The sequence below is a fragment of the Glycine soja genome, chromosome 19 (genome assembly GCF_004193775.1).
Source record: "Glycine soja cultivar W05 chromosome 19, ASM419377v2, whole genome shotgun sequence".
Taxonomy (NCBI): domain Eukaryota; kingdom Viridiplantae; phylum Streptophyta; class Magnoliopsida; order Fabales; family Fabaceae; genus Glycine; species Glycine soja.
In genome coordinates, this window is record NC_041020.1 from 50,273,685 (window position 1) to 50,291,348 (window position 17,664).

Consider the following 17,664-nt stretch of genomic DNA (forward strand, 5'->3'; position numbering starts at 1 on the left):
ACCGCAAATTATCTCCTTTGTGCTCAACCAAATTCAAAACGTTAAAACAGTTGAACAAGGTCGGTGACCTACATGCGCCATACTTATATGGCTGTAACATGTAACCCACGTGTTCTTTGGGGTGATCTTGAAAAGGATAAGGATTTGCATGAAACATTATTAAATTATAAAGACTCCAAGGAATCGGCAATATCCAATGAGTACTGTACTAAATGATCTTGTGTAAGAAATTTCAACCACAAAATATAACTTGGGTAAAATTAAACTAATAAACATGAACAACGTAACTTTGCTCCTACTCTATTTTATTAATGTCCTGCTATATTATTATCTTCGATTATTAAAAGTTTATTTAGATTAATGAGAATTTCATATATTCAACTCCTACATTCACAAGAATTTATTTTATATAATAATAACAATAAAATATTTATAACTAACATACCAAATAAATATTTTGATAATATAATAAATATTATCTAACCCTTTCGTAAAGGAGTTGAGCTTTTTGCCAAAACGGGTGGTGAATTGCAGCTTGTTCAACCCTGTCAGCCATGATTGTGAACCACTAGAAGCTTCGGAGCAACATAAAGAGCTACAAGCCTACAACCTCGGAGGGGACTCATATCGGTTGACTTGGCCAAAGACCTACTCAAAGCCAACCCAAACTCCTACGCGGTGGTGGAGAACATAACTCTCAACTGGGATGACTCCATCAATAACTGCCCCTTTCCTGTCCCCACCGCATCTTCTTCTTCTTCTTCATTGCACAAATCTTTTTTATTATTACTGCTACTACTAGTCTACTACCGCCTCAGCCTCTGAATTAGCTACTTCAATTCATTTTGTTGCATGGAACTCCAAACTTGTTCACCATGTCTCTCAATCCAAAAGGAACCCAAGTTCGACTTTCTCTATATTCTCAAACTAACATGCTTAATACATCCTTAAAATTAAATTAATTGAATGGAAGTTATCATTTATAAAGATAATCAAGTTAATTATTATTAATAATTATCTTTATTGATGGTAATCAAATCAATTTATCATATTAATTTGATTATAATTAAAAAAATAATGTGTGACAATTAATTTGATTATATTAAAAAAATTAATTTGTATCAAAACTAATTCAAATAAGAAATATAACTTATTCTAACAATTATTTTTTAAAAAAAGTAATACATAACAAAAATATGTTGTCTTTATAAAAAACATGATTTCATTGACAACAAAAACATGATTTCATTAATAAAATATACAATGGAATCACATTTTTATTGTATAACTTGTTTACATCCCTCCTTTTTTACATAATAAAAACATGATTGTATTTTATCAACAAAATTATGTTTTCATTAAAAGGATATTTTTGAAAGATAAAAAAATTAAAAATTATTTAATAAAAACCATTAGCAACAAGGTCCGACCAATAACAACCGTAAAAGTAAAACTTGACTAGATTTTAAATAGATTCTTATTTAAGGCTTGGTTTATTTTCATTCCTATATAGGAGGTATATTTTTTTTTTTATTTGTGAAAATTGAGGATAGATACTAAAGGTTTTAAAATAACTCACATCTTTATCAATTAATTAAGCTAAACTTTATTAGTGTGCATGATATTATAGAAAAGTCTAAAATTAGGCTTTAATTTGGAAAATTTTCGGATCACATATTTGGATTATAATTTCAATAAAGTTGTAATGTTCTTTAAATTTATGACCCATACATTTATTGAGGGGCAAGACAATTAATATTTGAAGCACGATAATCGTTTTTTTTGTGGAAATTTTCTGTACAAAGTTAGATAAAGAGTTCTGAATGATTTTTTTTTACACATAAGATGTGAATAAAAGAAGATGACTTTTTTTTTACACGTAAGACTCAACTCAAAATCTTATACAGAAACAAGAATTAATAATATATTTCACACAAAAATTTTAATATAATTAATAGGAAATTGGCATTACTAACATTTTCCTGATAATGCATAACAATCCTCTTTATCAAAATATAACCAACGTTTCTCACTTTGTCAATCCTATAAGAATTTTCTTCATCAATATGTAACATGCATAACTTATCTCGATCTAAGAGTCTTGGCCCCAAGAGCTTATGACTAAGTGGACGGTGTATTTTGGTGCTGAAGAGGTAGGTATAAATCAATCCTTTTATATCATATAACAAATTATTATATAAAGTAAGAGTCTTGGCCCCATGAGCTTATGACTACGGGGACGGTGTATCTTTGTGTTGAATAGGCAGGCATATATATCAATCCTCTATTTTATGTTCACTATATTTTAAATATTAAATAAGATGTGATAATATGTCGATGGTCTGAATAAAATTATATTAAAATTCTTAAAGTAAAATTTTAATTTTAAAGCTTGTGAATAAAAATAATAATTGATAAAAGTTTTAAACTGTAATTTAAGTTATTATTGAATCTCTAAAAATAATTACTTTGAAAATGCATGTAAATTAAAATGATGGAACTAATTATTTGTTTTCATGTTCTATAGATCCTTATTATGAACGAAAGAAAAGTAGACAATTGTCAGATTGTAGTCCACAAATGCCCAGAAATTAATTGAGAATTCTTTCAGGGCCAAACAAAGGATAGACATAATTTCGCATGTTATTCGACATAGTTTGGGTGGATGAGGTATTGTAAATGTAAATAAAGTCCACTCGATGAAAGCAACATTAAAATAAAATCTATGAAATGCTCGAGAAAAGAAGCAAAAAAGAGAAGAAGAGAAGAGAGCAAAAAAGATGTGGTCTTGCCCAAAACACGCGACGCCGTTTAACAAGGCTCTTGTAGTTATTCCCTCCGTCTCAGCCACCACATGGCGACAGCGCCACGGCGTCTCCGCCAACGCTAAGCAACAAGGTGAGAAATTGGGTTACACCCTTTTGGCCACTCTCGAATCCAATTCGACTCCAATTCCGAAAGCAGCGCAAGAAGAAGGCGAGATTAGTGGGTCTGATGTACTTTGGGCACTGCAGAGAGCAAGTGCTCGTAAGAACAAGAAGAAGAATAAGAAGGAGCATCGGAGAGATTCATCCTCTGTGGTCACTCCCACCGAAGAAACTGCTGTGAACTACACCAATGTTCGCCCACTCCGCATAAACGCAAATTGGGGTTCTAAATTGGATGAGTTCGACAAACGCCTTCGTGAGCTTTCAAATACCATTTGATTAATCACCCCTTGTTATTTTACACATCTACACATTTTTATTTTATTTTATTTTCCTTTGATAATAATTTAATATACAAGTTTTTTACTTTGTATCCCTTGATTGTTAAATTGGGAATGCGCACTTTGCTTGAAACTTCGGTTTCAATATTATACTAAATGGATGGAGTTGCTATGCATTAGCAACTTGCAAGTTTTTTTTATTTTCGTTTCGTTGCAAGGTTGAATGTTTAATTTCATTGATAATGTTGATAAATTAAAAGCCAAAGATGCTAAGGTTGGGATTTGACTTTTCTTGTCCTTTATATGTGTGTGTGCGCGTGCAAGCAAAAAAAAAACTCCATTAATAAACTTGAAAAGTATAGGCAAAGAAATTGAATTAATCAACTTGAAAAGTAACTCCTAATCACAAGTTGTGACCAAGATTAGCAGCAATCCGGTCTTGATTAATGCTTGCCCTAAACAGTTTTAAATGTTTGATAAACAGTATTACTTATTGTCTAGTATTATAAACATTAATACATACATAAAAAAAATTAATGTCTTTTGGAGGCGTGTGTTCTAAATTCTAATTTTTTTTCAAAAGATTTTCTGTCAATTATAAACTCCCCTCCCCTTTCGTACGGGATTCCGATGCTTTTGTTGAGCATGGTGAAATTTTATTAAATGACATTGTTTTGGTGGGGTGTCGAGTTATTCTTCCGTATGCGTCATTTCATCATTTCCGTCTACCACAATCGGCCTTCGTAGAATGAGCTTCTCTCCCTCATCAACAGAGTGGAAGCTGGTGAACCTATGTTACTGGGGTTGATAGTATTTTTCAAAATCAATCCAAGGAAGCATTTAACAATTCCAGCTTTGCAAGCAAGCATGTATTCGTTAATGGATGGGATGAGAAAATAACAAAAGTAAAACAATTTTCATTCTGAGCAACTTTTTTACAACAACAACCATGTAACACAAAAACTTGGTTTGGAAAGTGAAAGGTGCCAATTTGGACCAGGATTATCTCGGATAATTTGAAGGATGCGTTTATTTCTTATTTTTTGTTACATGGAGGGTCCTAAGGCCACTTGAAGGATGCGTTAGTTGCTGCATCACCAAGCTTATCTATCGAGATACCATCTTGAATGTTTCATGAGTTTCGACCTTTCTGTGATTGAACTATGCTACTTCTTTCTCTCTTTTTTTCCTGTTATGAATCGTATTGAGGGGAACAATAATTGCCATTTTATCCCAACCATCCAATCGTCATCGTTGTCGGCAACTTTGGCCCTTCACCAAAACTATATATAACGGACAATAATATAAATAAGAAATTACTTTAATTTCGGCCCTGATCGATCCACAATCGCGAAAACAAACCCACCACCTAGTACTTGAGTAATCTATTTTTCTTGCAGTTGTTTTTTCTTTGGATTAGATGTGTTGCTACACCAATTTATTTATTCATTCATTTTTATTATTTTATTTAATTAGACCGAATGCATTTTATGTATGGCAACGACTTGGGTTTCTGACAGCAGTAAAGTAGCATTACTTAGCACTGCTAACTTGCTACTCTATAGCTAACAAAACTGCCACCAACAGAAGCGCCATTTAGAGCATGAAAAATGAGCAACAAAACCAGTAAAGTTGCTGAACCCAAATTAACACATTTTTCTACTGGTTGTCAATAAAAAAATCCAAGAAGCATTACAAGCAGAAAATATGGCAATTACTCTGCTGTGACTCATCTAACAGCAGTAGACACCAACATTAAGCAGAATATCACTGGTCCTAAACCTAACTTTCTCTTTATATTTTTCTTTTTCCCCCTTTTATGGGATAGGGATTGTGAAGAGGGATTTTCTGTCGATATATAGCAAACGAATTACACGTCCCTTGTTCCCAAAGCCCCCTCACCACCAAAAGACAGTTGGGGGGCATAAGCCACATCGCATTTATCAGTCTTCTATCCCTAATAGGGTCGATACCTTCTACTACGATTGCCTTCATCATTGCCACTACCTCCTCCTCCTCCTCGCCCTGGCTGCCCACTTGGACCATTGCTCCGATCAATTCTGCGGGGTCGGGTTGCTGGCACTTGTACACCAGGTTGTTGACTGTAACATATCACCAATATGAAGATTAAGGCATTATGTCAAATAAAAGGAAATGAAACTATGTAACATCAGTTGTACCAACTTACAGAACATAGCCAATTCGACCGTCTGGTAACACCATTGGAACCATTTGCATTCCTGCTGGCATTGGACCCCTACCATATATCATTGGCTGTTCAAAACATCCATAAAAACCCACAAGATCCAAACAGATTAGGACAAAGAATAAATCAAGAAACAAATACATCAACTATAAATATATGTTGTAACTCAGTAAATACCTGTTGATAACCAGCAGCAACACCATATCCAGCCCCTAAAGAGCCATAAGGATTTCCAGAAAAGTTACCATATGCAGGATGTGGAATATGGTTTGGATGAAGTCCAGGATTGTAGGCATAACCTCCATCAGGTTTTTTATCAGCTTGAGGCTTAGCAAGAACAACTTCAAGCATTTGGCCTGTCATTCAAATTCATTAAACATATTTAAGGGAAAATACTGAATATATTCAAAGAATATCTTTTACTGATAAGTGATAACACCAATGACACTTTTTAAAGATCTTTATGTATAGATAAATTGGATTCTCCCGATTGTTATCTTTTGTATAGAAATCAATTTAACAAAAAAAGGAAAAGGAAAACAGAGACAAACTTGCAGGGCCAAAGTTGGTTCGTAAGTTTTAGTATAAAACAAGTACCATCAATTTCATATTTCTCTGTATCTTTTACAGCTTTCAATGCACTTGACCTCTCTGCATAATGAATGAAACCAAAATCACGTTTCCCTCCAGCTTTGCCAGGTGGCATGACCACTTTTGTTACTTCTCCATGACGGCGGAATAGTTCCTTCAATTGTTCAGTGGTAACATTCTCGGGAATGTTTTTGACGTATAGAGCTTTAACCTGAAAATGCCAAAAACAAAAATAGTTTGAAAGCAAAACTTCAATTAACCAATTAGTGTAAAAGTCACAATAATACTAATTTCACCAATACAATGGTCCAAAAACTAAAGAATAAAGACATTTGAATGTTTCTGAGTTCTGTCCATTTCCATGCCAAGGAAAGATTGAGAAACATGGCAACAGGCAAGAACCAGAAAAAATTGAGATACTGGATGTGAGAAGAAACCAAAAGTGATCAAATGGGTAAAGGTTATGTTTACTACAATGACAGGCTTACATGTACCACAAGGCTAGCTTCCTAATTGCTGGTACTTGACTAACAACCAATCTCACACCAACAATAACCAAATTCACTAATTAAACATGTGGTAATAGCTCCTAGCAAGCTGAACAATAGGCAATCCCACCTAGGGATGAACAGAACAACTAATTGTAAAATACAAGCCATGCAGTAATCACATTGAATAACAAGGAAGAAAATCAGAAGGAAAAAAATGAGAATGAGAATCAGCAATGACCAAGGTGTGTAACTCTAGAAGTCTTCAACCGGTCCATAGGCACACTTGATCTTCTTCTAATGGCACCAAGGCACTTATTAAAGCAAATCAGGACTCTTTGGGCCACCAAATAACATCACAATTAACAATCCTCGATGTGGGAACAATAATCTTTATGCCAGACTGAAGCAGAGGCTTAACAACCAAAAGAAGAAGCTGAAGTTCCATGTTTAACAACCTAAGGTAGTTGCAAACCAATACTGAACATAAAAAGATATGCCAGATGATTTTGAACACTTTGGCAGTAGCAAATGGAAGCATACCCAATAGGAATCTCTGAATGATGGAGTAAAAGAAAAGATGATTTATATTGATTGAATGAAATTGGCAGAAACAAGGACAGACATATTCTCCTCCAAGTGTTTCCCCTTTATAAAGGGCTGCCCCTTTCTTACAACTGAGCACTTGATCAATTCTGTCCAAGTACAAGCTCCTGAATGGTCCCCCTATCCTTACTACCTCCATATATTTAACTCATTCTCTCCAGCAAACCAATTGTTCTAACTATATAATCTAACTACCTTGTTTTCCATTTATTCTTGCAAGCAACTGCCCTTATGCCTTTAACAATATCACATGAAAGCATAAAGAGAATAGAAGAGAGGAAAGAAAAATGAATAAAATTACTTCCTAGTAGGGTGGAAATTATAAATACCACGAGGGAGAAAATTCATGCCAAAGAAAAAACCTGACAGTGAAACAGAATATTTCAGAGAAAAGAAAAGGAGCAAACTCATGAATTGGGAATGGAGGGGGGAATTTTCCCTAGAAAATAAAGAACACGTGAGAAAACCATCAAACCAATAGGGAAGATTTTGGATTAAGTTTGAGAAAATAGGGGAAAGAATAAAAGGAGATGATGCAATGGAAAAGAGCTCAAGATGTGTACTGTATGACTTCAGTTACCATGTAGAGAAATACAGCAAGAGCAAAGTAGTATTAAGAGAGAAAAGCTCTCAAAAGACAAATGGCTTGCTTCCTAACTAAGATGGTAATTAACTAATGAACCAATATAACAAAATCAACTAAACTAACCAAATAACCTCATGCTATAAAAATGCTTTTCATCAACCATCATAAATGGCAAAAGACCAACTGGAACATTATCCAAAAGTACCAAGCTCAACCGAATGAAGCACTAAATTCCATACTGCTTCAATAAATCTTGAATTGCTTTGATAGCCATCCTTGTAAGGTTTCTAAGGAATATCGATCAAACATCTGTCTATTATCGTATAGTGAAAGGAATCAGACTTGAAACACAGCAAACTTCATTGAAGTGCAGGAATCTCGTTTTATCTCAAACAGCAAACCTCAGGCAATCATGTCTTGGGAAACTCTATGTTTCTTTTGGAAGGGGGTTAAAGTGCAGCCAAAGAGAGGGATTTTATATCAGGATCTACAAGTTCCCACAGGGACCTAGTGTCACTTGAGTTAAACTCTCTTGGGCATGATTCGGATTATTTATTCATATACTTTATGCAAGATTGAGAAGATCAGAATTGAAACATAACATAAAGGAGTGGCTACAGATTCTTCACATTTTTATATTAAATTTGAGCAACTAAAGACCAAGTCCACCTAGTAAACAAGAGCCAACAATGAGGCTTGGCTTAATTGATATGATCAAATTGAGCTGACAAGGTCATATACTTAAATCCTGCATATGGTCCTTGGTTGATAGGCCATCTGTAAGTACCGAGGTACCACTGTTAGTCCTCATTGAGACTTGTAAATTGTGATATGCCTGACCTAGGAATAAGGCAAACTCATCTCCCCATCAATTGGGTAAATAAGAGCCAGTTTCTTTCCATTGTTTTTTAAAGGAAATGACACAACTAGCTCAAATTGACAGTTTGAAAATGTAGCTCAAAAAATCACAACACCTAAATCACAATAAATTTCTCAAACAACAAACGGATTAAGATGGCTGGTCCCTTAGCAGCATCCCCAGCAGATCATTTCATTCAATTCTGTGATGGTTTTGGAACTGCCATTAACCAAACTCGCCGGCGTTGTTGGTGGATTGCTTTAACTTCCACAATATGGCAGCATAGGAATTCTTTGGTCTTCCAAGGCAAGAGTTTCGATCCTCCAAAAGTGATGGAAGATTCCCTATTCCTGTTGTGGTCTTGGCTAAAAACCAGAGACAGGCACTTTAATGACTCCTTTAACTACTGGTCGTCCAATATAGTGCGATACTTTGGCTAAATGAATTTCTTCAGTTATGTATGGGAAGGGTGTATCTGAGTTTCTCAGTTTTGTTTTGATGGGCTTTTTATTTTCCTATGTTTTCAGATGTATCATCCACCAGCAGTACCTCTGGTGCTGCTATGTTTCTTTGAAATTATTTATATATAATATTTTGTGGCCCTTCAAAAAAAAAACAAACGGATTTTCCTTATATGCTGAGATCCATATCAAAGCATAGAGAAACTTGTAAATACCCATTGGCTTGGGTTCTACAGGGTGAGAAGGAAAAGGAGAAAAAGAGGAGGAAACATTGCCGGAAAATAGAAGCATGGATTATCACCTATACATGTCCAATCAAACACTTGATCAAATGGTAAGAAAAATCAATTAGAAACTGTTCATCTGCATTCCATTTTAATTCAGGAAATTACCTGTGAAGAAGCAGAATGGTCAGGTGAGTTCTTTGGATCTGCCCATGTGACAGTCGGGGTGTTGCCATCCAGCTTAAAGCTAGAACTTGCCATCTTTTGCCGCGAATAATCAGCACATGCATTATTGTAATACAAAACAAACGCAAACCCACGGTTCCTACTAGGATTTTGAGGGTCCTGATATAAACAAAATGGAGTGGGAATAAAAAGGTAGGCCTGACAACAGTTTAATATAAATTAGTAGCACAGTTAGTTCAAGACTGCACACCTTTATGAGCTCAATGGTTTCAACCCCAGGACCAACACCTTCAACAACTTTCCTAAAATCATCTTCAGTCCAAGTTTTTGGAACATTACCAATGAATAATCTGTGTTTGGTTTCAGAAAGTGAACACCTCAAAGTTTTCCCCTGAAATCATGAAATATGTTAAAACTAATCACCAAAATAAGATTCTTGATTGAAATTTGTCAAGAAAAACGAATATGGTGAATAAGACATTTTGGAAGCACTGTAAATACCTTAAATTCCTTGCTGTGTATCTCCTCAATAGCCTTTTGCGCTACCTCTTTTGTTTTAAAAGCCACAAAGGCATAACCCTTGTTTTCTCCAGTGTCCCTGTCTTTCATTAATCGCACCTGAAAAGCAACAACAAATATTTTTTTTTACTAATAATTCCCATTTTCCCCACCTGCAGAAAAGGACAGGTTTATAATATCATTAGAGCAATTCATCAATGCTTTGACCTCAAGAATATCACCCATGGGCTCGCACAATTCCCTTAAATCATCTTCACATACATCCCGAGGAAGTCCACCAATAAAGACTTCAGAACCATGAGGTGGAAGGGCAAGAAGTTCATCATGCTTCTCTTTCTCATCTTCATCAATGAAAGACAATTTTTGCTCATCATCCCCAAATTCAGTAGCAATGTCACTTTTTTCTGCTTCAGGCAACTGGTCTTTCCCACCAGCCTCAGCAGCTGAGTCCTCATATTCATCTTCTTCAAAACTACCTTCAGCATTTTCTTCTTCAACTCCATCCACTCCATCATCGTCTATTTGTTCTTCAACATCATCATCCATCTCTTCCATATAATTTTCCTCATCAAGGTCCACACGCTCATCAATTTCTGCACCTTCTGACATGATTGGTTCAGGCTTTTGTCATGAACAGCTGAATACCTGCAGGGTTCACACGTTAATCACAAAACCTGTACAGAATAGTAGGATTTTCAGGACACCAGGTTTTAAGGTAATTGCTTTTTCAGAGGGGGAAAAAATCTTTATAGGGCTACTAAAGTGGACGCATGGAAATGGCATACTGCCTGCCTGCGCCACAAAGACAACCCAGAAACATCACTAAATGGCCCCTATTTGACCAGTAGGTAACTGAATTGGGACCATAAGGGTTATGTTTGGGAGTGGAATTTGGGAGGGAAGGGAAGGCATTTAAGGAGCGTTTACATTGTTTGGGAGTTTTCTAAAATGGGGGAAAGGGTGTGGGGATGTGTTAAAACCCTCCAATTCATTTGAGGCATTTGTAGAAAAACTAATTAAATTACTCATTTGTCCCGGCCAACTTTTGTAAATTCCAACTTCAAATTCATGCTCTCTCTCTGATTCATATGCAAGAAGTAGAAACCCTAGCTCTCCCTCATCCCTGTTTATTTTCTCATCCGTCTCATCGACCACCGATGATTCAGATAAACCAGCACCGGCACCTGCGAGTGTAGGTGTAGAGATGGGCATTCTCCAGCGCAGCAGCAAGGTCTTCGAAGCAAAGGTGGTTTCCTGAGATGGGAAAATGAGGGAGGGTTGTGCCCCTACCGCACCCCCCCCCCCCAACTGGAAAGCACACCCAAACAAATTGGGGGAAAATTCAGACCTAATTTTTCATTTTTTTTGTATACGTATTCAAGTGTTCTAGACAACGAAATGGGGGCAATAGGCATTTACATCCAAAGCTGTATGCAGACAAAATTATGTTTGTCCAATGCGGAAGAGAGGAATGCCAACAAATCGATTCAGATATTAAAATTAAACTAGAAAAGAAAGAAATAGACATGCGAATCTGGCACAGAGAAAAACCCTCCAAGGTTAGGTTAGGTTAAGAGTTAAACCCTGTGATTGTGATGTGAGTGGCAGAATAGAAGAGCAGAGAAATGTGACATACCAAAGAGAAAGGATGTATTGTTGGTAGATGGGGGCCGAAATTGGCGTTATGGGAATGGTTAGAATTGGATCGAAACAAGAAGTGGGGCGAAGAAAAAGAGGCATATTTATTGATGGAAAACAAAAAGGAGTGATTTTGCATAGCGTACCAGTAATATTAAGTGAGGGGTTTTCGGATTTGCTTCTGAATGGGTTCGGTTCTGTGATGCTTCTTCTTCTTCGTTCTTCCCACACAGAGAGAGAGAGACAAAGACAAAGACACAGATGTGTGTTTATCCGGCGAAGCCTCCTTTTCCAGATGCCCCTTAATAGAGACAATACTACGATACGGTCGATCTCACTTCACAAAGTTGCACCCGCACGCTCCACCAATTATTATTTTCCACGTCTCCCAAAATTGTCCTGCCTTAACAATACAGTAAAATCACGTTTTGTTATATCCCACTAGGGTTGGCTTATGTATAGGCTAGTTCGTTGACCATGGATGTTTGAAAAATACAATGAATGATGGAAAAAGACACCAAAAATTGGTTTTTTAATCACAAGATTTGCAGAGTCTCACATGTGAATTATCTTTAAGTTTTCTTATTTAGCAGTTAATTATACATTGTTTTGATTAGGTTTATAAATTGAATACAATGTAAGTGTGATATATTATTGTTGAAATCTTGCTGTAAATAATATTTTTAAATTTATCATTTGATTAGATGACAGTTTGTTATATAATATGGGTTTTGTTTTGCTTGATCTTTAAATCAGTTTTAACATGTTGATTATAAATTTTTTAGTTTATATTAATTTTTGTTTTCATTTATTTAGTTTTAAATTGAGTACATTTCGTTTGAAGTTATAATTATATGTATATAACTATATTATATATTTAAATTTGTAGCTTACCCGTGAGTGCGTACTGTAATTAACTAGTTTGAGCTTAAAAGCAAGGTTTTTAAAATTGGATTCATTATTCAATTGATTTAAAGTTTAACAATTATAGTTAAATAATTGCTTTTTTTAATTGGTGCTTAACTATTATTATTTTAGTAACACTCGTCGTATCATTAATTGGTGCTTACTTATATATATATATATATATATATATATATATATATATATATTAAAATGTTTGAATTATTAATTATGTTCAAAACATCATTTTCATGTTATATTTTTTTTTTTCTATTCTTAATTTGTAAATATCAACTTTATTTACCTTCATTTGTTTTTTTTTTAAATATTAAGTATTTTGATTTTGATTTTTTTTTCTCTTTGATTGAATTAGTTTATTTTTTACTCAAATTTAAACTACCTATATTTTATTCATATTGAAAAATTTACACAAAAACTCAGCTGTGATGGACCAGTCAATTTAAACAATAATTATACGGTAAATAACAAATTTCATCCATAAATATATCAATTGGTGACAATTTAATTAGGCATGAAAGAATGCAATCACTCATTCAACTTTATCCTCATAGCTCAGATTGTTTCTTTGTATTCGTCTTTATCTGTAGTCGACTTAATGGTCATCAAAACTCTTTGAATCATCATAATGATAAAAGGTCGCGTTTAACATGGAGTACTCAAGCATTTATTAATACTATCACTATGATAAAACGTTATTAACTTAACATTAAAATGTTTTTTTACTGATATCCATCCTTTACCCATTGTTTCCTCTTTGTCTAAGTACTTTGTTGTTGTCAACAGATCTCAAACTTTGATTCTATCTCGAAGTTTGTTGTTCTATCTCGAAGGTATCACTAATAATAATTTTTACTTTTTGAAAATCAATCATTGAGAGAAAAATGTTTTTTTTTTTGGTAAAAATGAAAATTGAAACTTATCTAATATCTTCCAAAACAAAACAACAAAACCTTTATTTGATTTCAATTTCGCATGTTATAAATTTGTGAAACTTATTTGAAAATCAAGGATTATATATATATATATATATATATAAAAGTTTTTTGCATTATAATGCATTTGACACTATTAAAAAAATCAATTTTACATTGTTCTAAAAAACTTTTTAAGACAATTCTAAATTGTCTTTGAAGTAGTCATCATAAAAATTAAAGATTTTTTTATAAAGATTATCAAACCATCTTAAAAAGCCTTATTTTTTAGACAGAATTATCAATGTTACTATTTATAACTTAGTTGATAAGAATCTAATTTGTAAAATAATGTTATTTTAGATGCTGAAAATAAATATTCATACATCTTCACATATGGATTACTAATTTACTGGTTACATTGGATTGCATGGTCTCAGAATAAATAAATCCCATTTGATTGAGTGTTGTGTAGTCTTTTTGTTTTACAAACCTCGTCAATTGATTCAAAAATGATAATTTTGAACCAATTAAATGACATTGACAACACTTTTATTTTTAAATGGAAAATAAGATTCTTTTATTTGTAAGAGAAGCAAAAGTGCAAAACTACTATAAAAAAAATTATAAATTGTCCTTGGTCTTTCAGAGTTCGTCCTTGACATCATCTGCTTCTTTGGTTTTCTTAACGTCCCGTGTACAAACCCTTGCTTCCTTATAAATTCTCCCTGGTCTGCAAAAGTATCCCTTCTTTGGTGCACAGTGACTATCTTGTGAGCAAATACACATTCCTTCCATCGCACACCCATCCTTCAATATTGTCACCCCTTCTTGAAGTCCAAGCATTTGGTCGGTCCAAAGGCTAGAGAACAGTCCTTGTGGATCATACTCCTCTTTAACCTTCAAAAATTTATCTGCATTATGATACTTCTTGATTGCTCCTAAAAATGCTAAGTTTCTGTTTTTACCCCAGTGGGGTAACCCCCCATATTTGAACAATCCAATTTGTTCTATCTCTTCAAGTATGTCTTGGAAAAGCCTAGGAGCCAATGGGTCTTTACTGCGATAGTATGTGATGTCAAAATCCACAGCATCCTCTGATTTTCCAAGGTAAGCACTAGAAGCCGTAACATAGCGCATGAGAATTCCATTTGCTGTTTCTAAGCCACACAGTGACTTTGGCTCCAGCTCAACAAGCTTTTGCACATCTTCGATGAAGTTCTTTACAGCAGACAATGGAATGCTAAATGCTGTTTGGTGAAAGAATTCCCCTTTGATTCTGGAGTCCCATGGACATGCTGTGATCAATCCATCATTTAGACTATCCAAACATGTCCCTGATGCCTGCATCCGGTTGCTAAATCCAACAATAGGATACCCAAGAAAGATACCTTTATCATCTGGTTAACGAAATTAATTAATATTTTTTAATTGAAATTGAAAATTTTCAAATTCAGAATTTGCCATTTTTCTTACTCGATCATATGAAAACAAGTACAGTACTCGTAAAATTCTTTTTAGAATGCGTCAAGAGAAAAGGAGTACCATTGTTAGACAATCCGTAACCAATGCCTGACAGTGTTGCAGTTATCAACTTTGCACCAACGCACTTCCCGTTAGCATCGCGGGTTGCTTCTTGAAGCTCCTCTGTCAGAAGAAAATGTCAAAGTGGATCATGAATTCAAATCCAACTTTGGTATAACATTTTCAATATCAATAACTCTAAATTTTCTTATAACATCTTTATATATATATATATATATATATATATATATATATATATATATATATATATATATATATTAAATACATTTAATATTTTATTTTTTAAGATATGAAATACTTATATAATTTTTTTATAAAATAACTAGAAAAAAAAGACACTTAATGTTTAACTGTTTTTTTTCATTTTTTAAAAATAAAAAAGATAATAAAAATTAATGAGTGATTTGTAAAAAAATTATAAAAATAAAACAATAACTTATAAATATAATTATAAGAATAAAATAGATATAAAAATGTGTAACCAAAACATTTAATTTACTTCCTTTGTATAGTTATAGATAACTAAAATTACAAGAAGATCTTAGTACCTGTAGCTCTGACAACAGTTAGTGCGGCCGAGAGTGTGGGGCGAAATGGAAAGAAATCATATAAACCATTTCCAGATTTATTAATGGAGACACGATCATCAATTCTATACACGGCCTTCTGCTGACTTGGGTACCATGTTACATCAGCAAACTCATGCTTTCTTCCAAAAGTAACCAATTCATCACCTAAATCAGAATCATCTTTGGTCAAATATGTAAGAGATCGCTTGAAGAGAGGCTCTAATTTCAGGGTAACCTGCACAAAAGTGATAACCAAACGTATCAGTTAGACTAACAATCCAACAACTCTCGGTGTAGTAGTTTGACTTGAAAACTGAATGGTAAATGGTAGAAATACAAGCAACTATCAAGTTTTCAAGGTTACCCTCCCTTGTATCTTTTTCGGGAGGAGAAGGGGTGCAACTCTTGTATTGTGTTGCATTAGTTAAAGATAAGAAAAAGTGACTGCTTTTAACTATATATTCTTATTGAGGTAAAAAAGTATTGCTACATAATTACACGGTTTTTTATTTTAAAAAAATATTTTTATAATTCAATCACAAATGACCATAAAATATTATAAAAGAATTATTATTAGTTGGCTATGTTTTAAATTGGTTGTCCAATTCAAGTTTTGACAAAGAAAATGCTGACTAATTCAAGTTGAAGTCCTCTCAAAAAAAAAAAATCAAGTTGAAGTTCCATATATAGTCAATCTTAAGCTATCTACGTACTAACCGGTATTGCCATTTTTAATTTAAAGGCAAGTTACAATGACATAAAACTACTCTTTCACTCTCAATGTATATTTATTGGAACGTTGTAATACTTAGTTTTCTTTTCCTTTTTTTAACAATTTTATTTTGTTTAGATTTATCTTTATATATAAAATAAAGTAATCAGATATGACTGCATGAGATTAAAATGTGAAAAAATTATATAACTTATAATTTTAGTTATTAAAACCGATCTGGCTCAAGCATCTCGTGTTTTTGTTAAAAAATAGTATTGTATATTTATATTGCATAGAAGAAATATTGATGACCAGACAAAGTAAGATCTATTAAAAAAAGTTTAGTCTCATGATCGACCACTTAATTTCTGCTTGAATATATATAAATTTATTTTTATTTCTGCTTGAAATCAGAAATGAGAAAGGTAAAACAAAGTGTTGTCTGTCTATTAAAAAAAGAAAGAATATAGATATATAGGTACGTACCTGGGAAATAACTCCAAGAACCCCCAGAGAAACTCGCGCTGCATTGAGATGTTGTTGATGAGATTCGTCAAGATTGCGAACCTTGGCATAGCCATCTTCGGGTCCAGCAGGAGTAACAATGCGTAGCTCAACCACATACTCATGAACCGCGCTTCCTTTGCCCCACAAAGTGCTTCCATGAGCACCTGTACCCATGAGTCCACCAATGGTTAAACCCCACCAATATGGTGTATATGGCAAGGCCAATCCAGCCTCTGCACCCTTGCTGATTATCTCTCTCAGCGACACGCCACTCTGCACTGTCATCGTCCTTGCCTCCTTGTCAATCTTCAATATCTTGTTCAGATTTTTAGTGCTTATTAGCAACCCGTTTTCGCCATCAGGGCAAACCAGCTTCGGGATGCTGTGGGAGAAGCGCGTGGCGGCTTTCACTTTTCTTTTGTTCTTCGAAGCTGAGGCCACCGCGGATATGAGCTCCTCCTCTGTGTTTGGGTACATAACCTCACCGGCGTGGCAAATGCTTCGGTCCGGAAAGACGCCATAGGTGTTTGTGATGGTGCAGTCTGTGTTCTTTGAAGAACACCGAATTGGATCCTCTGGAGGAGTTGCAATCACTCCACCACAGATCATAAATAACAAGATAAGAGAGGATTTCATCTTTTTAGTGTTAAAAGTGTTTATCTGCTCACCATGCATTATGCTACTTGTATATATATATATATATAGTGGGAGCTGAGGGATCGATTTCTAAGAAAAAAAACATAAAAATATGCAATTGAATGCATGAACCAATGAGGCTGCCTATACGTCATTGGCTATAAGATCAACACCTAATTATCTCCATTTTATAAAAATAAACAAGTACTAATGATAATCAAGAATACAAACATTTTGACAAGTTTTTTAATGTACGCACGGCGCGTCATCTCGATCCGGATTAACTTA

The 17,664-nt window shown here is 34.2% G+C and overlaps 3 protein-coding genes across 4 annotated transcripts; 1 reads left to right on the forward strand and 2 right to left on the reverse strand.

Moving 5' to 3' along the window:
- The first annotated feature begins 2,572 nt into the window (after positions 1-2,572).
- LOC114399302 lies at positions 2,573-3,408 on the forward strand. The gene has a single exon (XM_028361469.1). The coding sequence runs from the start codon at positions 2,781-2,783 to the stop codon at positions 3,204-3,206; it is 426 nt and encodes a 141-aa protein (XP_028217270.1). The 5' UTR covers positions 2,573-2,780; the 3' UTR covers positions 3,207-3,408.
- Positions 3,409-4,840: 1,432 nt separating this feature from the next.
- Positions 4,841-11,862, reverse strand: LOC114400010 (heterogeneous nuclear ribonucleoprotein Q-like). 2 transcript variants are annotated; one of them, XM_028362250.1, is made up of 9 exons: positions 11,719-11,862; positions 10,142-10,579; positions 9,917-10,033; positions 9,666-9,806; positions 9,398-9,574; positions 6,012-6,216; positions 5,592-5,770; positions 5,397-5,482; positions 4,841-5,310 (listed from the first exon to the last, which is right to left on the reverse strand). In XM_028362250.1, exons 2-9 carry the CDS (start codon positions 10,541-10,543, stop codon positions 5,166-5,168), a joined length of 1,452 nt encoding a protein of 483 aa, XP_028218051.1. In that variant the 5' UTR covers positions 10,544-10,579; positions 11,719-11,862; the 3' UTR covers positions 4,841-5,165. The 2 variants fall into 2 exon arrangements, with proteins under 2 accessions (XP_028218051.1, XP_028218052.1); XM_028362251.1 differs by lacking the exon at positions 11,719-11,862 and adding an exon at positions 11,571-11,708.
- Positions 11,863-13,747: 1,885 nt separating this feature from the next.
- LOC114398327 (probable L-gulonolactone oxidase 6) lies at positions 13,748-17,422 on the reverse strand. Its single transcript, XM_028360513.1, has 4 exons — positions 16,720-17,422; positions 15,501-15,756; positions 14,953-15,054; positions 13,748-14,807 (listed from the first exon to the last, which is right to left on the reverse strand). The coding sequence occupies exons 1-4, from the start codon at positions 17,413-17,415 to the stop codon at positions 14,053-14,055; spliced, it is 1,809 nt and encodes a 602-aa protein (XP_028216314.1). The 5' UTR covers positions 17,416-17,422; the 3' UTR covers positions 13,748-14,052.
- Positions 17,423-17,664: the final 242 nt, after the last annotated feature.